The 24,123-nt window shown below is 51.7% G+C and overlaps 2 protein-coding genes across 6 annotated transcripts in view; one reads left to right on the forward strand and one right to left on the reverse strand.

The window, feature by feature from the left end:
* The first annotated feature begins 269 nt into the window (after positions 1 to 269).
* On the forward strand, positions 270 to 8,716 carry LOC125936621 (NADH-cytochrome b5 reductase 2). 2 transcript variants are annotated; one of them, XM_049650813.1, is made up of 9 exons: positions 270 to 422; positions 1,263 to 1,403; positions 1,680 to 1,752; positions 4,314 to 4,420; positions 4,696 to 4,825; positions 5,423 to 5,506; positions 6,233 to 6,318; positions 7,446 to 7,545; positions 8,437 to 8,716. In XM_049650813.1, the coding sequence occupies exons 2-9, from the start codon at positions 1,329 to 1,331 to the stop codon at positions 8,607 to 8,609; spliced, it is 828 nt and encodes a 275-aa protein (XP_049506770.1). In that variant the 5' UTR covers positions 270 to 422; positions 1,263 to 1,328; the 3' UTR covers positions 8,610 to 8,716. The 2 variants fall into 2 exon arrangements, with proteins under 2 accessions (XP_049506770.1, XP_049506777.1); XM_049650820.1 differs by lacking the exon at positions 270 to 422 and adding an exon at positions 628 to 766.
* Positions 8,717 to 10,182: 1,466 nt separating this feature from the next.
* Positions 10,183 to 24,123, reverse strand: part of PPFIBP2 (PPFIA binding protein 2) — a 145,153-nt gene continuing 131,212 nt past the window's right edge. For 2 of the 4 annotated variants that reach the window (XM_049650773.1, XM_049650782.1), the window contains 9 exons: positions 20,569 to 20,719; positions 20,198 to 20,309; positions 19,867 to 19,955; positions 19,437 to 19,559; positions 18,155 to 18,280; positions 17,279 to 17,467; positions 15,771 to 15,947; positions 13,475 to 13,540; positions 10,184 to 12,201 (listed from right to left, as the gene is read on the reverse strand). In XM_049650773.1, the coding sequence (XP_049506730.1) occupies positions 12,130 to 12,201; positions 13,475 to 13,540; positions 15,771 to 15,947; positions 17,279 to 17,467; positions 18,155 to 18,280; positions 19,437 to 19,559; positions 19,867 to 19,955; positions 20,198 to 20,309; positions 20,569 to 20,719 (1,105 nt within the window). In that variant the 3' untranslated portion in view covers positions 10,184 to 12,129. Of the gene's footprint in view, positions 12,202 to 13,474; positions 13,541 to 15,770; positions 15,948 to 17,278; positions 17,468 to 18,154; positions 18,281 to 19,436; positions 19,560 to 19,866; positions 19,956 to 20,197; positions 20,310 to 20,568; positions 20,720 to 24,123 lie in introns of all 4 variants that reach the window. The other 2 variants (XM_049650769.1, XM_049650791.1) reach the window with 2 other exon arrangements.

Below are 24,123 nucleotides of genomic sequence, written 5' to 3' on the forward strand. Positions count from 1 at the left end.
GGGGAGAGGTGTGGGGGTAAGCGAGAGGCTCCCCGGGGGTTCGCGCGGGGGACGGGGAGCAGTAGGGGGTGTAGGAGGGTACGCTGGGGGTTTCCACGGGGACGCGCGGGGGGAGGGTCCACGGGGAGGCGCGCGGGGGGGTGGTTAGTGGGGAGGGGTGCGTGGGGGGCTACGCGAGGGGCTCCACGGCGGGGTCGCGCGGGGGACGGTGAGAGGTGGGGTACGCGGGGGGTTCCACGGGGGGCGCGCGGGGTGCTCCACGGTGGGGCGCGCGGTGTGGGGGTAAGCGGGAGTGGCCGGGCGCGCGTCGCCGGCCGCGGCTTCGAGGCCTCCGCGTCCGCCAGGCGGAGCTGCGGGCGCCCGACTCGCCGCGGCCTCGCAACCAGCCCCACTTCGACGACCTGTTCGGCGTCTCGTTCCGGGTGGGTGCCCAGGGCGCGGCGGCGGGGCGAGGCCGTGGGAGTCCAACGGGGCCCCGGGCGGGCCTGGCGGCCGAGGGCGTGGGCCGGTCGGCGCCGCGCGGGGCGGGGAGCGGGGCGGGCCCAAGCGGCGCCGGGGCAGGCGTGGCACGGCGGGGAGCGGGGCGTCAGGCGGGAGAGGGAGCCCGCGGCCCTTCCCCGGTCCCGCGACGGCTGGCTGGGTGATGGCCAGGTTGGCAGTGCTGGCGGCGGGGGCGGGGGCGGGAGCCCGGCGGGGTGGCTGCAGGTGAGAGTCCAGGCCTCCTTCACCTGCCTTGGAGGGTGCTGGCGTGTCCCGAGGCGCTAAGGTAACCCCCCCCCCGCCAGATCGAAGGTAGTCACCCCACCCCAACCCCGCCTGGATAGGGGAGTAGCGGGGAAGTGAACCCCATCCCTGCCTAGCCGCAGCCACCTCCTGGAGGAGTCAGCGCTTATCCCCGTCTAGTTCTGCCGTTGGGGACTGGGACCATGTTCCAGATTGTGGGTTAGAAGCAGTGTCATCACCTCAAGGAGGGGACTCCCAGGACTTTCACCCTCGAATGTAACCAGGATGGAGGCAGATGGGCAGGAAGGGCTGGCCTGGTGACATTAGCACTCCCTGGCCATCTGCTTGGCGTGGTCTGATGTGCAGCTGACCCCTCCCTACCCTCCGGGTCCACTGTAGGCTCAGCCTGCATTGTTTTATTACCTTTCCCTCTGTCTGGTTTCTTCTGTGCCTTTGGTGTGGGAGGGTACTGCTGTGCCTGAGCACAGTCCTTTCCCCGGGGCCGGTGGGGACAGTGCCCTGTTCACACTGTCTGCTAGGACCCAACCCTGCTCCTTGTCATCACTGTCCTTGGAGTCACAGTGCTTCTGTTGGCCCTGAGGAACATGAACTCAAGGAAGAGATGTATCACCCTACAGGACTCTGAAACCAAGTACCCACTGCCTTTGATTGAGAAAGAGGTAATGGAGTCAGCCCACCCTTTCCACTGTCAGCCTGTGAAAGAGAAGAGCACGAGAGTGGTGGGGGATGTGCTGGCTGGGAAGGCAGGGCAATGGGACAGGAGTTTCAGGGCCTCCAGTTTGCTCCCACTGCGTGTGTGTGTGTGTGTGTGTGTGTGTGTGTGTACATCTATGTGTTCCGGGGTAGTCCCAAATAGAGCTCCTTTCCCAGGCATCTTAGTTGCCCAGAAAGGCTTCTAGAAAGCTGACAGTCTGCCTCTGTTTTCTATTTTATAGCAAATCAGCCACAACACCTGGAGGTTCCGCTTTGGACTGCCCTCACCGGACCATGTCTTGGGGCTTCCTGTAGGTGAGTGGGGTTTAGTATCATCGCCAGGACTGGGCCTTGCAGGCATTCTGCTCCTCTAAGAAACTCAGCTGGGGTGTAGCGGTCTTCTTGTTATCTTTCCTGACACGTGAGCTCAAGAGAGATAGGGAGATGGGCTTGGGGTCAGTCCATTTCTTTTCTCACTGATTTGGGCTGACACAGAAGTGATATCTCAGCATTGAAAAGAAGTGAATCTAGGATCAGAAGGTCTGGGATCTCATCACAGGCTCCTTGCTGGGCAACCTGAGTCAAGTCCTTCAACCTCTCTGAGCCTCAGTCTATGAAATGGGGTTTCCCAGGCCTGTCCGCCGCTTGTGTTGTTGTGAAGGTAAAGTGACTGATGGATGAGAAAATTCAGAAAGTGCCAAGTGCTGTGTACATGTGAGGGGTAGAAGGAACTGATGTTCCCCTGAAGTCAGGAGAAAGGCCCAGAATGTGTGGAGAGGCAGGAGGGAGTCAAGTGTGTCTTCCCCACATAGTGTGGCTTTTCAGCAGGGACCTCAGATTCACACAAGGAGGGACCCACTGTGAATACCAGCCCTAGAGGTCCGAGTTCCGAGTTACCCCTTCTGGTCTGTACCACCACCAGACACCCAATTTCATGTTGGTGAGGTAGAAATCCTCTGCTAGGTCCACAGCCTGGGGATTCAGAGCTTTGTACAAATTGCTAGTGCTGCTTGCCAGCCTGGTGGAGATCCTAATCCACGACCTACTTGTCCTGTGTGTGTGGGACAAAACCTTGACCTCTCCTCAGGTGACCAGGCAGCCAGCCTGGCTCCTGAGCCTCTTCACTGCTTCCTCTCTCTGTCCCCATCCACAAGAGCTCAGTGTCCGCTTGCCTTCCAGCCCTCTGCCTAGTCTGTGGGGTGAGTCCTGTTGGCAAGAAGGCTAAAAGAATGAAAAACTTCGAGGAATAGAAATTTCTTAGAATCTGCCATGACCCACCCTCTCCTCTGCCCTGGTGTAGGCGGTGCAAAGTTAGTGTGACAGGTAGTTTAGAGGCTTCTGGGAGAGTCTGCTATGAGGACTCGGCGATCACTGATGCTTTCCAGGTCAGAGGAAATGCAGCAGCTTAGAAATGGGGCCAGCTAGGCAGCCCCGTTTTCCCCGGGGACGGACACTGCCAGGCCAGGTCCAGGTTGGCTGCATCTGAAAGAGCCTATCTGAGGTCTCCAGGTTCAGATTTGTTCTCAGAAGGAAACTGCCTCAGGCATATATTTCTGCACATCCCTGATGCCCAGCCAGGCCACAGCCAGAGTCATTGAGCCTGTCTTTTCTTTCTTCCCTTCCTTTCTCTTCTCTTCATTTGAATTCCAGTATAGCGCTTGCCCTTTTTTAACCCCGAGTGTTTGCACCTCAGGCTTCAGGGCCTTCTCACAGACCCTGAGGACTTTCAAGGCTTCCTCCTCTCCTCCTTCTCTTCCTCCTTTCTGTGTCTCCCCAGGCTTCCGCTTCTGTCTGCACCTCTGCTCCATCTTTCCTGTGCATAGTTTCTACTCCCTTGGATGGCACAAAGCTTCATTTTGCCTCTGTCTCTTAGCATCTCTTGATGGCAGCTCCTGCCCTCACCACTGCTTGTCTTAGTCACTGAAGCTCCCACTTTAGATCCAGCAACCATCTGAGTCGCCATACCCACTATGTGACACTGGGTTGTAGTCACCATATGTAGGTCTCTGGCCATACCTGGTCCATTCGGTTCTACCCAGGAGGGGCAGAATTCCATGGCTCAAAACTTTACTGCTGCCCCTCGAGCAGAACCATTGGCCAGAAAGACACAACACTCTTTCTAGAACTCCTGGTCTGCAGTATCCAAATCCCAGGGCCCAGCATGCCTGTGAGTCTAGGGCGGCTCAAGCAGCAAGAGACAGATGAGGGGGTCGTGATTCATTCACAGACCCCACTGATCCACTCAGTCTAAGAAGAAATGACTTTGTGAAGGCAACATATTTTGCTTTAAAAGGGAAACACTCCTGGGATGCCTGGGTGGTTCAGTCGGTTAAGCGTCCGACTTCAGCTCAGGTCATGATCTCTTGGTTCGTGACTTTGAGCCCTGCATCGGATTCTGTGCCAACAGCTCAGAGTCTAGAGCCTGCTTCGGATTCTGTGTCTCCCTCTCTCTCTCCCTCTCTCTCTCTCTCAAAAATAAATAAGCATCAAAAAATATTTAAAAGGGAAACACTCCTTTCTATTACTTTTAATACTCAGCCTCCAACTTTAATGAGGTCTTCCTGATCCACAGAATATTTTGATGAGTGAGCGTGCATTCACATGAAGCTCACAGCTCCCCTGGGATGGGGGCAGGGCAGGCATATCGTCCCAACTCACCCAGAGAGGTGAAGTGACTTGCCCAGGGTAGCATGCAGAGTGACAAGGGCAGGCCTAGGACCCAGGCCTCCTGGATCTGGACTCCTCCTCTGCTTGGCCGTGCTCCCATGCACCCTGCCACATGCACCCACTTCCCTGAAGCCAAGTCCTTTATGGGAATCCTGGGTCCTGTTTAGGTTGGCTGTGCTCACATTTAACACTGGATGCTTTTTCTGCAGGTAACTATATCCATCTCTTGGCCAGAATTGATGGTGTTCTGGTGGTCAGGGCTTACACGCCTGTGTCCAGTGATGATGACCAAGGCTTTGTGGACTTGATTATAAAGGTAAATGGTGCCTACTGGGTCCACCTGCCTCACCCTCACAAGCCTATTAAAGGTGGTAGGGTGGAGAGGGGACTCGTGTCCTGGGAAGGGCTTTCCAGCCTGTCATTTAACAGTGAAGCTGTTGATTTGGCCAAGTCTTCAGGGGGTGCTTAGAGCAACTGTGAGCACAGAGGATTTTCTCTGCAAGGTTTCCAGTGGCAAATGGAATTTTCAGTTGTATGCAATTGTGACCTCAGGTCTGCGTGTGTGAAAAACAGGCTGCTTTATTTTTTCAGATCTACTTCAAAAACGTACACCCCAATTATCCAGAAGGGGGGAAGATGACTCAGTACTTGGAGAACATGAAAATTGGGGACACTGTCCTTTTTCGAGGGCCCACCGGTCGCCTATTCTATCATGAGCCAGGTACTAGGGGGTTATGCTGGACTTCCTGCTGGGAGGAAGATTCCTGTGGTTGTTCTAGAAAACGTCTCATGTTTGGGTCATGTGCACTTGTCCTTAAAGTCTTCATACATTCATTTAACACACACACTTTATGAGATTGTAAGCTTTGTTATGGTAGGGGAGTGCTGGGGTTTTTCCTCATCACTGTCTGTCCGGCACAACGCCTGATACATAAGAGGTGCCCGCTAATGCTGAAGAATGGATAGATGGATGCCATCCACACTCACTCACTTACTCACATGTTCACCACCGACTCACTCTTTCACTGCTGTGGCTCAGTGCTCTGCGAGGCTCCATTTAATTTCACTGTGTCCCTCTCCTTCCTCAGAAGAAAAGGTCTAGTGAGTCCTCAAAGAAGCCCAGCCTCTGTTTCCACTTTGTGCACCAGGGCACCGGGACTGGTGGAATGGGCCACGCCGACTTGCTTCTCTGGTTTAGAATGGTGTGGCCACTTCCTCAGGTGGACTTTCCTCCTGGGGGTCCCAAGGAGCGTCTGGGATCTTTTGTAAGCTCTCAGGCAAGAGCTGCAGAAGTCAGAAGTATCCTCTGTGTTTCCAGGGAAGTTTTCAATCAAACCATACAAAACAAGTGAGCCTGAAGAAAAGGTGGTCAGTCACCTGGGAATGATTGCTGGGGGCACAGGTAAGAGGCTTCTGGAGCTTCAGCCACAGGGTGGGTCCCCAGACCTTTTTAACTTTGGACTCATTTGATGCTAGAAGGGGTGGTGTGGGAGACCCTTTCCTAGCTGTTTTAGATGGAAGTGCAAGGTTGATGATAGGCCTGGAAACCAACCTCGTGTGCCCTGCTCCCTTTACTCAACATGGTGGCTGCCCCAGGAAGTCATGCTGGGGACCATAGAAAGGTCTGGGGACCGAGCTGAGTAGGCCCACACATGGTCCCCCAAGGGCTCCTGGATCCAGGTCAAGCCTGATGCTCCCCATCCCTTGAAAATGAATGCCTGAAAGAATGGAACGTGGGAACACCTACAATGTGCCAGGCACCACAACGGGCACTCGTAAAATGAACACATTTACTTGTCATTCTCTTTTACAAATGGGGACACGCAGCCAGGCACGTGACTGACCACGGTCAGACAGCAAGTGAGGGAGCTGGGTGTGCAGCCCACTTTCAGTTCCGAGCCAGTCTCCTTCCATCTTGCCACAGAAAAGAAAGGGCCTTTCGATTTATTGTTGCATTGGAAGGGGAAACCAAAAGGAGGGGTGGTTTTCCACTTTGAGTTTTGGGGGCAGACATGAGAAAAGTAGGATTGCAGCTAAGGAAGACTGTTAAGGGGCTGCAGACCAGGGACTGTGGGCAGCAGAGAGGGAGAGAGAGCGGCTAGCTGTGTCCCACCTGCTACTATTCCAGGGATTACGCCCATGCTGCAGCTCATTCGCCATATCACCAAGAACCCCGACGACAGGACCAGGATGTCCCTCATCTTTGCCAACCAGGTCAGCTCTGCCGAATCAGCCCTGAGCTTGCAGGGGTGGGATGGAATGTTTGCTGAGCGGGGCCTCTGCCTTCATACCTCCCCCACACTGAGTTCTCTCGCTGCTGGGGTGCCTGCGGCCTTGGGGGAGGGCCTGGTTTTTCAGTTGTTTTTTTTGTTTTTGTTTTTAACTGTTCCCCCAGCCACTTTATGTACTAAGCTTTCCTTCCTTTCTTAATATGCAATTCTGGTTTTCTGAGTATAAAGTCATAGATGCCCTCAGTAGAAATTTCAGAAAATACAAAAATAAATATGACTTTTTTTCTATACATGCCATATATTTGCAATTACATCTATAACACAGTTTTTTCACCCAGCATTACCACACAGGCACTTTCTTCTTGTCAAAACTCTTTGTACATATTTTCATCAGTCTGTACCAAGTTGCACCATAATTTACTACATCTTCTGCCTTCAGATTTTCAGTTTTCCCAGTTGTAAAGTATATGGTGATGAACAATATAGCCTAGGCTTGATGCCTTTTAGATTATTTTCTTAAACAGAATCCCAGGAGTAGGATTGCTGGTGCAGGAACTGTGAAGAGTCTTGAGATCCAGGTCCTCTGTGTGGTACCTCTGGGCCTGGCACAGGTTTCTCGTGGCTTTGGCTCCCTTTCCCCAAATGAAGCTCCAGCCTTTGCTTTCCTGTCCCGTAGCTCTCCAGTGCTATGGTGTTAGGTGCGATCTTCTTTCCGTATTACGGCCTTCGCCCCTTGCACTCCCTGCGAGAGGTCCTGGGCCCACACTAAACTCGGTCCAGCCTGGCAGGATAGCCTGGTGCTCAGTGTGGATGGGGGCGGGGGGCTGGGCCGTCAGAACGAGGCCACCCAGCCTGTGCACCTGTGCTCAGCCGTGTCCTTCCAGCTGAGGACAGTCACCACCTCTGCCGCACAGCCCACCTCCTCCACCCACGAGAGAGGGTTGGTAGTGAGGAAGTGCCGCAGAACCTTCATTTGCCCCAGGAGCCGTGGTGACAGCATCCAACTGGAGCAGTGGCAGCTTGGGCAGACATGTGCTGACCCCTGTGCCCAGTGTGGGGGACAAGAAGGATGTCCCTGGAGGGGCTTTTCTCATGTTCCTTCTTTTCTAGACAGAGGAGGATATCTTGGTGAGAAAAGAGCTTGAAGAAGTTGCCAGAACTCACCCGGAACAGTTCAGCCTGTGGTACACCCTGGACAGGCCTCCTGTTGGTACGATCCCCATTGTCCCCACTGTGGGTTAGCTCCAACCCTTGACCCACCTCAGGAACTGGTCCCTGGGTTTGGTTTTTGGATCTGTGCTCGAGGGCTGAGACCTTCAGCTCTGTCTCTGCATGGGAAATGGAGGGATTTGAGGGAGAGAGGATTTGGGATGACCTGTTTGTGAGAGCACTCAAGGGCATGTGTGTGATATCTCAGCAGCAGTCCATACACGCGCTGAACCTCAGGAGGGACTCAGAGGGACACTGAGTCACTGGGTCAGTCTGAACACCCACTCCATGCTACACTTGATACAGCATCCCACAGAGATAGCACACACGTGGCATCTAATATGGCCAGTGACCCCTTCTCCCTTACCACCCGGCCTCTCCTGGATAGCAGTCATCACGTGCTAAGCCCCAGCCAGCTGCCGCGACCCTAGCCAGCACGTGGCTACCACCACGCACAGCCCACCATCCGTGGCTGTCACTCTCCTGCTGCGCTGAACTGCACCTGCCTTGTCATATAGCTCACTGCCCAGCAGAGGGCGCCCCCAACTGAGCCATAAACCTCAGTCTGCAGGGCCCCAGATCGCTGCCTTGACTAAGACCACACCCCACTATTGTGTTCTCCATCCCCGACAGTGCCGGCAGCATCGGACACCTGCTGGGGGCCTCAGAGTCCCAGCAGTGAGCCTGGGATCTGGGGGTAGACACTTTTGAAGGCTGCCTGAGTCTACCACGTCCTTGACTTTGCGGCTTCTCTGCAGAGAACAGCAATGCAGGCTTCTAAGTCTTGGAGAGCAGCCTGGGTTCCTTGTCTAGGGAGGCCAGGCAGGAGGCTTGGGGTCAGGGACTCCACCTGGCACCCCCACAGCTTTCTTCTACTTCTGCTTTATCTCAGGCTGGAAGTACAGCTCAGGCTACATCACCGCCAACATGATCAAGGAGCACCTCCCTCCTCCCGGGCAGTCCACGTTCATCCTGGTGTGTGGACCCCTGCCCCTGATCCAGACAGCCGCTCACCCTAATCTGGAGAAACTGGGTTATACCAAGGACATGATTTTCACTTACTAATACTTCCCTTGCTCTTAGCAAATCTGCCTGGTCCCTTTCCTCTGTTTCAGAGTGAGCTCTGCCTCAGCACATTAAAGTGGCGTGTGTTCACAAGCGCCTGTAATGCACCCTTGGGCACATCGCTCCTTTTCTGGGTGTGGGCCTACGAAGCAGCATTCACAGGGTTGGAGATAAACTGGTTTCTGAGACTGCCTTGCTTGGGAGGCTCAATTCGTAGCTTTTCCCATAGTTTAGTGAAATAAGCTTCAGTCCAAAGCAGACAGCTCATGAGATGGGGCTTGTGGGACACCTGCTAGGCAGTTTTAGAAGGTTAGAAGGCCTTGGCCAGCCCTACATGTGAACTGTTCTCTGTCCCAAGGAGGTCAGGACTGGCAAAAGTGCAGGGGCAGAATTCCAGAAGAATCCAAGTGGGGTCACGTCAGCTTCCAATCTGTCTCCTGAACACCCCTCTTCAGAGTGTTCTGTGTTTAAGGCCAGACCTACTGGAGGGCCTAGGGACCCTCCACGTGCATCCTTCCTTCCTTTGTGGCAGACCCTTGAAGTGGGAATGATGTTCAAATGTATTAGGGTAGTAGTAAATCCACAGGGTAGGCAGGCTCCAGGAATGCTGGACTCCTGGGCTTTGTGCAACAAACACAGGCCAGGGCTGTGGTTTTCCTGGCATCCCAGTGTGGTGCCCAGGGTGGTTAATATAGCAGCTTCTGAATTTGCAAACAAGAGTAGGCTCCAGGAGCTATTCCTTAAATCCTTCACGTTGCTAAACCCAAATCATACAACTGACCACGATGGCCTCTGCTGTTCCTGGCCAGGCTGATATGCTTCTCTGTTACTGTGAGTGGGTAGAACCTTTCTGCACTTTACTTCTCATCATTCTCATAACAAGCCAGAGATTCTATGGGGGGAGTTATTCTCCAAGTTACAGAGGAAAAAACTGAGGCTCCAAGATGAAGTTATTGCCCCTAGGTCATTCCAACAGGAGGTGGCAGGGGTGGGCTTCAGATCCGGCTGTGTTTAATCCAAGACATTCCCTTTCTACAGAAACTGGATGGTAGTGTTGCTGCAACCTGGTGTCACCATGTGTGTGTGTGTGTGTGGGGGGGTTACAGGACAAGGGAAAACGGCTCTAGAGATCTCACTGAAGTGCAGCTATGCCCTGCCTACAGGGATGATCCCCTGAGGGCCAGTAGGGGTGCCACGGTGGCGGGGCTGGGGGCGGTGAGCCTTCACTCATTTGTGTGTTCAGCACCCCCTCAGCGAATCCCCTACTTGGGGAAAGATACTCTGCCAGGCGCTATAGGGTGAGGAAGAGCCTACTCGAAGATATTTTTCTCTAACACACATCTTCCCATGCTTGTCCCCTGCTTTTACTAGTCCCCACCTGGCCACCTGTGTCTCCAAGTTAAATCACAGGGACCTGGCTCACAGGGCCTTTCCTGATCTGACCCCAGCTGACTTCACCAGATTTTTCCTTCCCTGGGCCTCCCACTTTTACCCCATTCTGTGGCCCAGTGGTTCTCAGCTAGGGGGCAGTTTTGCCCCCCCCCCCCCCCCCCGCCCCAGAACATTTGGCAAAGTCTGGAGACATTTTCGGTTGTCACAATCAGAGGCGGCATGCTGTTGCCAGACAGGGATAGAGGATGCCGCGAAACCTCCTACAACACACAAACCAGCCCTCATCACAACAAATTATTCAGCCCTAAGTGACAGCAGCGCAGAGGTTGAGAAACTGTTCTCTGGTTTTAGCAACTTTGGGCACTTCCTGGGATGTGCTGGCATGTTCCACATCCATCTGCCTGGAATGCCTTTCCCCTCTGGCACCCTTGGGGAACCTGATTCATCTCTGAAATCCAAGTCGTTTTCAGTCCCCTCCCCCAGCTCTCCATTAAAAAGGACACCTTGTTCTTTCAGGCTGTAGAGACTTCTACTGGAGCCTCTGTAACTTTCAGCGCATGCCTGTTTGAAACAGATGTGCACCCCCCACTAGACCATCAGCACCCTCAGACAAAGACCTTGACATTCATGCCTGTCTGTATCTGTAGCCCTTCTTAGCCTGGCATGGAACATGCTTAACCCACACATATGAAGGGGTGGGTGGATGGGGAACTTGGCAGCATGGAGCCCCTAAGCAGTCTAAGGACCAGCATTGGCTCTTATTCCGGTCTGTACAGGAGCCCACGCATAGCAGGTTGCTTGGTGAGTTTGTGCTGAGAGGCTATGGAAAGGAAGACACAGTACTTCAGGGTGAGCCAGGAAGGGCTCGGGCTCAAGGGCAGACTACACAGTGGGACACAGGGACCTCTAACCAACACATCAGTGAAGGCTTCCTGAAAGAAGTGGTGTCATGCTGGGTCTTGTGAAGGGGACCACGGGGGAAAAGTAGGTCCCACGGTGGGGGAAACGCAGAGACACAGGCTACAGAGTGGCTTCTGAATGGCCTTGGGTGCTAGCAAAGGCTTTTGAACTCTACTCTGGCTTCTGGAACTGAGGCGTTCTGAGCATAAAGGTAACAGGATCAAAACAGTGCTTTGGGAAGGCCACTCTGGGGTAAGGTAGAGAACCTTTGGAGGGACCAATTGGGAGGGTAATGGACCAAGGAGGAGACCAGCGTTGGAAATCAGAGGAGAGAGGAGGCCCAAGCCACCACAGGGAGGAAGAGGACAGGGCTCTACCAAGTGGGGAGACCGTTTGGGAGGGACAGTATGGCTGGGGCATGTGGGGTGAGGTAGGAGACACCCCAGGGGAACAGGCTGCTCTGGGAAGATGGCGAGTGGCGGTGGAACCGTTGGTTTGGGGGTAAGCAAGCACTGTCCACTGGGGGGAGCCATTTGATCAGACAACCGCACTTTGGAGCCTGTGCTGCCTGTCAGCTAGGGTGAGCATGAGTGCCTGCACGTGTTAGAGCGGTCTCTGCTCTGGAGGAGGCCCAGCACTGACAACCTCTGTTGCAGAGGAGGGTAGGATGAGGGCAGTTGGGGCAGTGGGAAGAGAGGCTCCTTCCCTGCAGTCACCCTGAACACCAACGCCCTAGCCAGGTTCCTGTGGATGAAGTACTCCCTGTGTGTGGAAGCAGCCCAGGAGGGGCCCCCTTTCATTCCAGCCACTCCAGTACAGCCAGAACATTGTTTCAGGATTTTCTTAACAGCAGAGCTTCTATGAACTCATTGCCCTTTCCCTTTGGTGTTAAGAACCTCCCAACTGTCTCAGGGAAGAGCGTGAGCCATTGAATCGAGTCTGTGCTGATGTCTCACTGCCCTCCCCACAGAAGTGGGGTGCAGTCCACGTATAAAAGTACAAAAGGTATAAAAGCTGTGGTGAAGAGCACAGTACAGTTGAAAACACGGGGCCCCCTGGGCCCACCCCCTGACATCTGTTCACCACTCTGCTCGCTCCTGTCAGCACCCACGTTCCAAGATGTCCTGCCAGCCCGTCTGGACTCTGCGGGTGGCTGTGCCAGCCCCCCTTGAAGCAGAGACTTGGGGCCCCCACACGTGCCTCTCTGGCCTCTTGGCCATGAAGAAAGTCATCTCCAGTCCTCAGGGTTGGGAGCCGCCAGGCGAGAGTCGTTCAGCAGCTGGTCCTGGCTCAGCATAGTCTGAAAGGACACGGGCCCAAGGGGTAGTTGAACAGGGTTTTGGTCAGGGCTGCCCTGTGGCAGCTACATGGGAAGCAGTGGGACACATTGGTGTGGTCCCATCTGACACTAGCACCCTCTAAGTTCATGAGATCCAGGACCCCCACATATTGAATCAGAACAGACAGCACTATCAAGAATATGCACTGCTCATACCTTAGAGGTAAAATTGCTATTTCAAGACCACCAAAGGCCTACTAGTGGTAATGAGGGCAAGGTTGGGTGCATTCATTTCAGTGTATGAGCCAAAAAAAAAAAAAAAAGTTAAATAAAAATGGTCCCATTTGGATTCAGGGAGATCACCCTGCCTCCCCCTCTACTTCAGTCTTGCCCTTGGATACAGCCTTCTTAATGTGCCTCGATAGATAAGTGAAGGACAGTGACAGGAGCCTCAACATGGACAGATGATACACCAGTGGGCTCAGTGATGGGACCATCCAGGGACTAATGGGCAGTTGGAGGTACAGGGCCTCAAAAATGTGAATCTTCGCTGTGGATGGTCTTTTACTGCCAGCTCTAGCCTGCCTACAAGCCTTGCAAGGAGGATATTATGAGCTCTGCTTTACAGATAACTAAGCTGGGGTGTGGAGAGAGAATGCCTTGCCTGAGGTTCCAGAGTTAGTAGGAGGCAAAGCAGGGCCTTGAACCAGATTGGCCTCACTCCAAAGTGGCTCGCTCCTCCCCAACACCATGCTGCCTCCCTGTGATACAGCTTGTCCTCATGAGGCACATCAGGACATGTTCACATGGCCATGATATCCACAAAGTCAGAAGCCTGACAGGAAATACATGTGTCGAGGGTAGAGAGGGCAGAACAGTGTCCAGCAGGTCTGAGATGAGGCCCGGGCACCAGGCTGATAGGCAGGTGACCCAGAACTGCCAAGCACTGTGGTTTCCTCACCAGCCCTGAGCCTGGGAAGACGACTGAGACCTGGCACACTTCAGCTGGTTTCAGCTCAGGGCCCAGGACCTGTCTCAGTGCCCCTAGCAACTCAAGGCCCAGCTCACGGCCCAGTAGCAGGCCAATGGAGAAGCTTCTGGGCTGCTTTCTACCACAGAGCTGGCTCCAGCTCAGGCCACCATGCCTAGCACCATCCTGCGGATCCCTGGCAGAGGCACTGATGACACAGGTTCAGGGTGGGGTGGGGGTCTCAGGCCTTGTGCACCACTGTACCAAACTCACGGGGCCACCCCGGCACCTGTCCTGCTGTGGAGAGAGGGGTCAGAATCCTACCGTGAGACGGTGAATGTCTTGGGAGAGGAGCCCTATCTGCGTCACAGTGCCTTCCGAAGGCGCCATCTGTAAAATGGGCGGCAGCCTGGTCAACACACGTGGACTCAGCTTGTGATTCACAGAGATGGCATGCAAGTCCTGTCCTGGGGGAGTGGGCGAGGAGGGGGCCAGGCCTGAGGAGTGACAGGTGGGCAGAGCACATGCTGTTTCTGTCCCTGGGAAGGGCAGGGCTTCTGGTCTCCCACACAGCCGTGCGCACACACTCCTTTGGGCCACGCCAGCACCGGCACTGGGGGCACACGGGAAGAGGGCACAGATGGCCTGTGAGAAGCAGCCCTTCCCTTCCGCACACGCTCAGTGCTCCAGCTAGCTCCAGGAGCAGGGAGCGGCAGGGATGAAGGTCTCAGGATGCCGAATACAACCACAATTTCTGGTGCCAATAGGACCCTGGACAGGTACAGGTGGGCACCTTCAGGGAGCTGCTCATAGACCTTCCTCACTACCAGGGGCCTCCCTCGACCCCTCCTCCTGAGGTAATGCTGGTCTGCTCCTTCCTTAAGCCTGGTTAGACACCGTAGATCTAGAAGCATCCTCTGAGGGATTTAAGTACAACCCTTCATTTTCTAGGTGGGAAAATTGAGGCCCACAAAGGGATACAGGCCTTGCCTGAGGCTGCACAGAGATCTAGTGATCTAATTCCATGTGGGGTTTGCAAACAGGCACATGCAGAGATTCTCTCACCAGAAGACTACAGGAAAAAAGGGCCCAAGCCTGCCCTGGGGCTCTATGACAGCAAGGTCCAGGTACCCGCCCTAAGGAGCACCTGTCATTTCGTGTCCTGGGTACTGGGATCAAGCACCAGCCATGCCAGCTGGAGAGTTTGTCCAGTTCTCACTGGTTGACTTCAGTGAGGGGGGCGGGGGGACAGCGGCAGGAGGTCATGGCCTGTGGTCATCGGCCATCCCTGGGGCCGCTGGTAGTTTCAGAAGCAAATCTTGGCATTGTCTCCATCTGGGACAGAAGCAGAGTGCCCTCAGTGGGGCCATCAAGCCCTGCCCCTGCCGCCAGACAGTTACGATGCCACTGTTATTCTGCAGACGAGGTCCAGGGGACCCGGCAGGGCCAAAACCTGCCCCAGGGCAAACTGGAATCTCATGAGCAGGAATCCAGACTGGCAAGATGTGTCTTTCCCTCAGTCCCCGTCCAGACAAGGCCCATCTGGAAGAGCCATTATCAGTTAGCCAGACTCTAAATCAGGAGGCCAGGGCTGTTCCATTTCTGCCAACAGACAGACCAACCCCCACGCTGGTTATGGGCCCAGCCAGGCCAATAACAGAGAAGCTGACAAACCACACAAAAGAAAAGAGGCTATTATCAGCAAGGCCACTTTCTTGTCTCCCCCCACTCCCCCCAGGTGGCTCATGCCTCTGAAACAGAAACCAACTTTGGGGTCTGCATGACAGATGTGACCTACAGTCAGCACAAGGCTTTCCATGGCTTCATAGAGGGAGGTGGGTGGAGCCTGAAGTGAAGAGGCCACGGACCCCTCTGAAGAATATGGGGTCCCTCCTTGCTCCAGCCCCCTTGTCCATGACACTTGGCAAAGGCTGAGTGTACCTGGGCAAGGACTGGCACGGTGCTACCAGCTCTCAGGCCATGCCGTACACAGCACTCCCTCTCCAGCTATGCCCAGCTCTCATCCCCCAGTGAGGTTAGAGCTACACGGCCCTGTTTGCTTTCTACATAAATATTGTTTTTATTACCAGAAGGAAGCGACCACCTCTGTATTAAGGCACAACACAGTTACACCATCACTGTGGCAGAAATCCCTGCTGCTGTCCCTTGGATCTCAGCCAAGACTCTGTGGCCACAGGCCTAAGGCACTTGAGATCGCCCCTCAACTGGAAGCACAGTGGAGGGCCCGAGAGCCAAGCCTCTGGGAATCATCCGTGACCTCTGGACCAGTGTCCAAGTTCGTGTGTTTCCACCGGTGCTGAACATGGCCATTAAGAATTACAAAAATATACAAGCATCTTTGTGTCTTTCCTCCCGAGTCCACCTCTGGCAACAGTCCCCAAAGCCTGGCCCCTTAGCAAAAGTGCAACTCCGTACCCTGGCCACCCTCAGAGTTCAAAGACACTGGCCTGGGGTACACAACAGCTGGAATGTTCTCTGCGAGGCATGCACAGGTGCAGGGGGTGAGGTGCAGTTATATGGTGACACACACAGTGTTACTGTGAAGTTCTCGGGTGCACAGAGAAGACAGGTAACAAGGCCATCAGCTAATCTGTCCCACCTGGTCCAGCCCATCCAGTTCAGGGGCATCGAGGGGGCTGAGGCCCCGGTAGCCACTGTAGACCCTGTGACTGTCACCAGCACTGTCGCTGGGCTCCATTGGGCAAATGTAGTCTGTCGATTCATCGAATTTCTTTTTTCTTATGTTTCCAAAATGTGAAAATCCCAGTTTCCTTGGCTAAAACACAACAAATGTGAGATTATCAAGTCAGTGTGCAGACAGGACTCACAATATGGTTAAGAGCAGGCCCATGAGGAAAGGAATGAGGCAAACTACTTCTAGAAAAAAATCTCAACAAAATAGAGCTCCCGGCTAGGGACAGGCAACAGATAAATAATCTCGAATGAGGAAGGAGAATCTTGCTCCTTCAAGACTGTGTGCGAGAAACCCAGGTTCTGCTGTCCCATGAGTGACATTCTACTTCCCCCCCGGGGGTGGGGAGGCGCCTAGGAGCTTCTAGAGGGTGCTGAGGCGGAGGACCCGTCTCACACAGCTGCTGCATCAGCTGCTAGCAGCGCCCCCTGCCCTGGGGAGGCCATGCTGGAGAGCCCCAGGTGGCCCTTCCTGCTTGCTCTAGCTTCACCCAGCGCTACTTCTGCTGGTATCCCCCAGACACACTTCTGGTCCTGCTCCCTTGGGGAAGGAGGTCTGTGCGTGACTTGTAGCTAAACCTAGGCATCACCGTGCTGCTGGGGACAGGGCCAGCCTGGCCTCCAGAGATTCTGTCTGTGGGTCTGCAGTCTAAGAAGGACACGGTCTGAGGACAGTGCGGCTCAGGCAGTTTCTAATGGGCTTTGTGAGATTCAGAGACCCCAGTGAGTGGTGCTGGTGCCTGTATAATCTCCGGCCCCCTGGGCCGCTGTGTGTTGGCCACCTCCACAGCACAGGCAATCACGGCCAGTTGTGAACAGGAGCGCTCCCTGTGTTGGCAGGACAGCTGTTGTTCTTCTTTTTTAATGTTTTTATTTATTTGGTGGCAGGGAGGGGAAGAGAGGGAAGGGGACAGAGGATCTGAAGCAGGCTCTGTGCTGACAGCAGAGAGCCCAATATGGGGCTCAAACCCATGAACTGTCAGATCATGACCTGAGCCGAAGTCAGATGCTTAACTGACGGAGCCATCCAGGTGCCCCAGGACAGTTCTCAGACCCCATGGCACACAGATGAGCCTGACTGAAGGGAACTCAGAATCATGAACTCATCTACTTGCAAGATGAGTCAAGGTGGCATTGGGGTAGAGGACAAGTGCCAGCTGCCTGAGAAGAGATGCTTCCTGGACATGGTGTTTGTGCAAAGAAAATTGTACTCTCTTCCTTGGACCCGGGTATGGCAGGGAACTGGCCTAACAAACACGGACAAGGAGACTGAGCTCTCGGGGCAGGACCCGAGAGAGCCTCCTCGTCCAGGCGGCACACGCTGGTCTGGCTCCAGGCACTGGGCCAAACTCAGTACAACATGGGTGCTAGAAGGCAGGCCCCTGTGACCACCCCAGAGAGGGTCTGGCAACTCACCCGGACTTTGGCTGTGGTGGTCAGTGGTGTGTAAGCTGGGGAGGCCATTTTCTCTCGCTTTTCCTGTTCAGCCTCAGGACCAATCAGGGCATTGAATTTGGTGGTTAGGTGACGTCTGAGGAGCGTCTTCTGCGGTGGAATATTGAGAAGCATAGCCAGGGTGTCCCCAGTGAAGCGGGGCTCCAGGATCTAAGAAGAAAGCACAGACAGAGCCACGCAGTGATGACCACAGAGATGGCTCCAGGTGGTGACAGTGAGAAACAGGCCTCCGTGGGCCCAGGGGTGCCTCCAGAGCAAGGGCTGAAGCTTATCCACTTGTCCTATATCCCACTCCCCTCTCTTTTCCTGGCACAGGGCCTGGCTACCACATTTGTTGACTGACAACCTCATTTTCACAGGCCAGCAGAGAGCTGTGACTCTTTGGATAAGATGGTCTCCCAGGGTCCACTCTGACATCTGAACCATCCCTTCATTTTCCCACTGGCTTTACCACTTGACAGATCTGAGTGACCATCATGATCATATCGTGGCAAGCAGGAAGTTACATTTTGGTGGCCAGCCCCTCACTTCCCCAGCCGCTGCATCACTCTAGGTACAGTCTGACATGCAACCCATTTGTCCTGGGAATCCTCTGGGTCTATTGCTACGGAAGTTCTTCCAGAAACCATCCTGTTTCCATGAGGTATGTTAATTCCCAATTGCAAATTATCAAATATTTTGAGATTTCAATTGATGCAAGCAAGGGCTTCAGATGAACTACCACTATTTTTTTACTAGGATTTATGTCTGGCCATTGAGAAATAAGTTTCTGAATAGCCCAGAAATAAGTTTCTGAATAGCATTCTGAATGCCAAAGCAGGCTAAAGAGCCACTCACAATGAGGCCTCCATGGACACCACTCCCACGAAGATTGGGCGCGTACTCCGCCAGGTCCACAGATCGCAACCACTCCATCACCCTGTGGTTAGACCACTGTACAACTTCTGAAGGAGAAAGGTTACTCTGTGAGAGGGAGAAGGAGAGTGAAAAAGTTAGGTCTAAGAGGTCCTACCTGTGGTCTTCTCTGGGGGCCAGCCCCTGCGAATAAGCCTGCCTCAGATGCCTGACCAGAAGGCAGCCCTCATGCCCAGAGACCCAGGCAGCCATCCCAGCCATCCGAGAGCCTTCCCAGTTTACAAGTAGTAGAGCTTTCACAGAATCTTGCAAGCTCTTCTACACTGAAATATCTGATGGCACAGAATCCTGAGACTCCCTAATCATCTGGTTAACACTGGGACCAGTAAATGAAGGCATGGAGTCATTCATTCAGTAATTCAACAAAACTTTAAAGAGGACTATCATTTACGAGCCAAGTGTTTTACAGACAGAAGATCTCCATGGCGTGGCCAAATGTTTTAGGGGAACACACATTAAGACGCTTATACCTAAGTGGCATCTTGGTCTTCAGAATGTCCAGCACCGTGCCTGACACACAGAAGGCATCCAAAACATATTTGTATTCGACAAAAATGAAATGGAAGGTAGGGGTAGGAGTTTCTAATCCCTCAGGAAGCAGAGTTAATCTTACAGCAGGGTTATACTAGATCCTAGGAATATAGCAGACAGGGCCCAACAAGCGCTCTGAGGTAATATAGAACATTATCAGGCACTTCTCCAGAATGAGGGTTGCTGTGTTTACCTACGTGACTTCTGCTCTAGCAAAACCTGCACAGGGATCCCCTGTGCACCTGGACTGGAGGTCAGTTAATTTCATATCTGCAAGTAGGGGGATCTGTTCTGAAACGTCTGGTTCCTTTTCTCCTCCGTCTACTTTGACCCCATCTGTCTGTTTTGCTTTCCCCTCCTTCTCCTTTGCTCCACTTGCTCATCATCTTTGATCACTGCAATGGCTTTGAAAGACTTGCTGTTATCGCCTCTGGCCCTGAGCATGTGTCCCCCCAAGAGCAGTGGGAGCTTGGAGGTCTAATGTCCGTTGTGGGACACAAAATGCAAGCAACGGGTGTTTGGGGCACCATGTGGCACTAGCAAAGGGAAGAATCCTAAGCGCCCTGGTCCAAAAGGCAGCCATGTTGCGCTGAGGTCATTCTTGTTTTCTCACACCCAATCGTGCATGTGTCCTGACTCAGGGTTACCGGGATAGGTACTGTCCTGCCCTTACCTCGTCAGCTGGCCGCCGGTGTAGGCAGTGGGGGTTGAACTTGTTGACATGTAGCACATGAATGGCACACTTGATGCTGAGATGATGTAGTTGGCTCGTGACTTTTAAGAAGAGGAGATCATTCTGGAAGAGAAATGTTTTGGTTAATAAACCCGAGTTTCCAAAGTGACTAAGATCCTTAAGTTTCCTTCCCAGACCACACACAGACAAGTCTACCACATCTCAGGAAGGGGCATGTGGACACAGCAGCTTTTCGTAGCATGGTGTTCGTACTCTGCTACTTCCGACCTCTTCTGTGATGAACAATACTATTTAAAGACCCTAAGAATATGAGGGAGGAAGTGGAATCAGGTTTAAAATAACTGCTGTGGGGATACCTGAGCTGAGTGCTTGCAGGGACAACTGAAACACCGAAAGGGAAAATCCTCACCACAGTCAGATATTGTAGCATTCGCCCATCAACTCTGGATTCATGAAATTGATCTTTGTATTGGGGTAAGCCAATATCATCAAGCCAACCTACAGAAACCAGAAGAAATGGGTGTGTTAGGGCTCCTAAGAATGGGAGACCATACATGCAAATAAATAAATAAAAAGCAACAAATCATCATCTTGAAGTGCAGCTGTATTCCCCATAAGGTTTAGTAATCTACATGCCTTTCCCAAGTAGATTGCAGTCTGTGAGCCACATACTCCCAGGGAAATGCTTTTTTACCCTTAGGAGCTACTGGAAACATATTACATATACTGCCTGTCCTTACGTGTCACCCAGATGTGGTCGAGCAGTGCGGACTTCTCCTCCTGCTTGGTGTTGATGGCTTTCACTGCTAAAACCAGCTTCTTCCGGTGCAGAGGTTGCTTAATTCCTAACTCCTGAAATTGAAAGATGAAGACAGATATGAAATTCCAGCTGGCAGTTTGACCCTCAGAGGGCATCATGGAAGTCCACCTGGGGACCCCTGCACAGTGCAAGGGATCAACCTGCAGTGACAGAGGAAATCTCAGCCTCTTCCACCCACCCTCGTGTGTGTGTGTGTGTGTAAGGGCAGGGGATAGAGAAGTGGGGGCCTCACCTTCCCAGACATTGGTCTGAGGAGAAATGGGAACCTCCTTCCCAGGACTCAGCCCTTACCTTTTCCATGTCCTGAGGGGTAGCTGACAGTAAAGTGTGGCCAGAAGTCACCCACTGCCTGGCAAAGATCACGTACTGACCCAGGCCGAAGTCCTCCAGCCACGCACACACACGCTCTGTGCTCCACTGGGCAAAGGGGGCACCGGCGTCACTGGGAAGCAGGAAGACAACATGTCCCTGTTAGTGGGAGAGCCTGAGGCTGCATCTGAACACAACAGAGCCACATAAAAAAGGGAACTAGGTTTTAAACCATCCCAACATGGGGTCTAGTTGTACAAAATTCCACTATAATTCTCATTTGCGGTAGACTCTAGAGTTTCCTTTGATAACACCTGGTCTGAATTTCGAGTCTGCAGTGACTGTCAGCAGGGGCCAGTTCTGCGATCCCCGGGAGGCTGTGTTTACACGCCATCCGTCCACTTACTGGGCACCGTGTGCCACAAGCCCAGAGTCACGCTCCATTTGGAGGACGATCTACAACCAATCATGTTATTGACAAGATTTTTGTGGATCAACAGTGTTTTTAGGGAAATGTATAGAAAACTAGGAGAAGGGGGTCAGTTCTCTAACATTAAAAAAAAAAACATTAAAAACAACTTCTAAACAACTAATCCTTTATTAATGAAACACTAGGGACATTCACATTAAAGTCAATAAAAATAATGTTTTTAATCAGGACTAATCACACTGGTCTGAGAGTGCAGCCAGTTCAGGAAGAGAGAGAAAGGAGGATACAAAGTAGAAGGAAAAGCAAGCCACTCTTCTCAGATGAGGTAACTGCCTACCTGGAAAATCTAAGAGAACTCAGTAAGGTGGCTACTTATAAGACACATACATAGTATTTATGGGACTTACAAAATCCATAGAGATACTAACATTTCTCTTAAGGTAATTTAAAAGTCCCACTTATAGCAACCAGAATGCTAAAATGTCCAGGAGTTGCTTTTACAAGCAATGTGTACGTGTTGTGTGCTGGTGGGGGGGGGGGGGGGGGGGGGGGGAAGGGGGGGGGGGGGTGGCGACTGTAACACTCAACTGAGCAGCATCGAGTCATGAATAAATGAAGAGCTAGCTCGTGTTCCTAGACAGGATGACTGGGTATTACAAAGCCATCAGTTCTTAAAGACATTAATTTTTCATTTAAAGTGTGACTATAATGGTACACTCAAAACCTCAATGGAGTCTGGGGCGAGGGAGGTTGACAAAGCGACTCTTATGTTCATTGGGAAAAAACGAAGCAGGATTTATGGAATGTAGAAAACCGGAGAGCCTGTAAGGTTCCTTCCAGAAAAGTACCCCAACACACTGGTTAAAAAAAAAAAAAAACAAATATATATATATATACATATATATATATATTTGAATGCCTGGCTGAGTTATTCTTAAAGTGAAAGAGTTAGAAGACCAGAATGACAAGAAAATGTGACTCTAGGTGCCTTGGGGTAAATGCTAGACAACTGGGAGTCTAGAACCTGGATTGTAATGAGACATGAGTAGGTATAGATCCAGGTTTTGTGAGACCTAGAACTTACAAAATTTGGGGGGCCCTCTAAGAAAAGTACAAATAATGAAACTGAAAAACATTATGAAATCTAGACATATTTTTATTAATTCCTTTATGAGTTTGTTACCTTTGTCGATATATTCCATCCCATAGAAATCAAGACATTTCAGTTTTCCAGTATGCTCATATGACTCACTTTATAGGAACAATAATCTAGGAAACTATTCACGGATTTTGTTTGGCATTTATCTTTTGCTTTCAACGAATTACCGCTTTGGGTATGATCTGGAATTTTGTTGTTGTTTATTGTTAATGTGAGAATACTTTCAATTTCAAATGTGCATTTTATCACTTTTCTTTCACATTCTATTAGTTTTTTATTGCATTCCTTTTCTGGTTTCTGGAAATTGGTAAAAATGGGTATTCGATATACCAGAAGAATATTTCAGCTCTGAAGGAAAAATAAGTGTTTTTGAGATAATTTGAAAATCTCAGTCTTGTACACATGTTCAGAACCTTCTAAAAATCTGGTGCTTGTCTTCAGCAGAATTCCCATGTCCCTCTTTGTAAATGGTCTCCACCCTCCCACCCCTGGGTTGTTCTCACAGTAGCAGACCCTGATTCTTCTTCACCTTCTTCCCCCTTCCCAGCCCTGCCCCCACCCCAGGTTCTCTCAGTTCCGGGGTCGCCCAGGGCCTTAGCTGAACAAACTTTTAAGTCATTTAGAGAGGACAGAGAAGGTACCTTTCAGACACAGCCAAATCCCTTGCTTTACTGACATGTTCCAAAACATCTTTCCAAATCGCAGTTAAAACGATGTAACAAGTTATCAGATATGCCTTCCCCATGAAAGAGGGAGAACATATGAAGTGTAAGCTTCGTTAGTGCATTTCTGCCTAGACAGAACTTCTCTTTTCCCTAAGTGTCCAAGAGAACTGAATCCCTTGCCTGGGATTTTGCAGATCTAACAACTGGAAAAAGTTTTCACAGAATAGCTTCTGGTTTTATACATCTGAAATGTTTCTTTTCCACCACCCCATACTTCTGATACTGAGTGCCAAAGGACACATTTATACTGGGACTCAATCTCCAACTCTGCCTTTTTATATCAGAGTGCATGTTCATACTGGGACATGATCTCCAACTGTGCATCTTTGTATCAGAGTGCTGGGCAAACTGGCACATTGGGAAGTAGCAGTAATCCTGGAGCCATTTTTATATTGGACAGCTAGTCAACTAAACATGAAGTGAGTGCAAACCACATATGCACATCCCAACAAATCCAAACCAAATGGATACCCAAAACTCAACTTCCCCTTAGCCAGGTCCCCAAAATGCCCATGCTGCTCCAACGTCATTTGACAGAAGGCAATATGTAGACAATGGGAAGGTTGGAGTAGAGTTGGCAGTCCCAAACTGGACGTGTTAAAATACCTTAGGAAAATTTTGCGAAACCCATGGCAACACCAGCACATTGACTAGACTCTCTCTAGATACTAGAAGACACTCAGGTGCAAGTAAAGGACCTTGAAGCTAAGGCTTTCTCACATTCAGGATAAACCTGACACTGACCATGAATACAGGAGAAAGGCAATAAAATAGTCTGATTAGAAACCCTCATAAAGCTACAGTTTCAAAGGGCAGTAGACTCAGGAGACCAACTCAGAAAATCCCTGCACAAAGATGAGATCCAACCATGTGATGGAGTCTGCCTGACTTATACATTACACACTGCTGCTTTTTCTTGGAAAAATAAAATTACCTTTCACCACATACCAAAATAAATCCCTAAGAGAAGATTTGAACACAGTTTTTTTGCTCAGTTAAGCATCTGACTTCAGCCCAGGTCATGATCTCGGTTCGTAGGTTGACAGCATGGAGCCTGCTTGGGATTTTTCTCTCTCCCTCTCTCTCTGCCCTTCCTGACTTACCCTTTTTCTCTCTCACTCAAAATAAATAAATAAACTTGAAAAACAAATCGTCAAAAACATTTAATATGGAAGAAACCACAAAGGAAAAGTTCATGAACCTCAGTTTAAACATAAAAATTC

Source organism: Panthera uncia, chromosome D1, assembly GCF_023721935.1.
Source record: "Panthera uncia isolate 11264 chromosome D1, Puncia_PCG_1.0, whole genome shotgun sequence".
Taxonomy (NCBI): domain Eukaryota; kingdom Metazoa; phylum Chordata; class Mammalia; order Carnivora; family Felidae; genus Panthera; species Panthera uncia.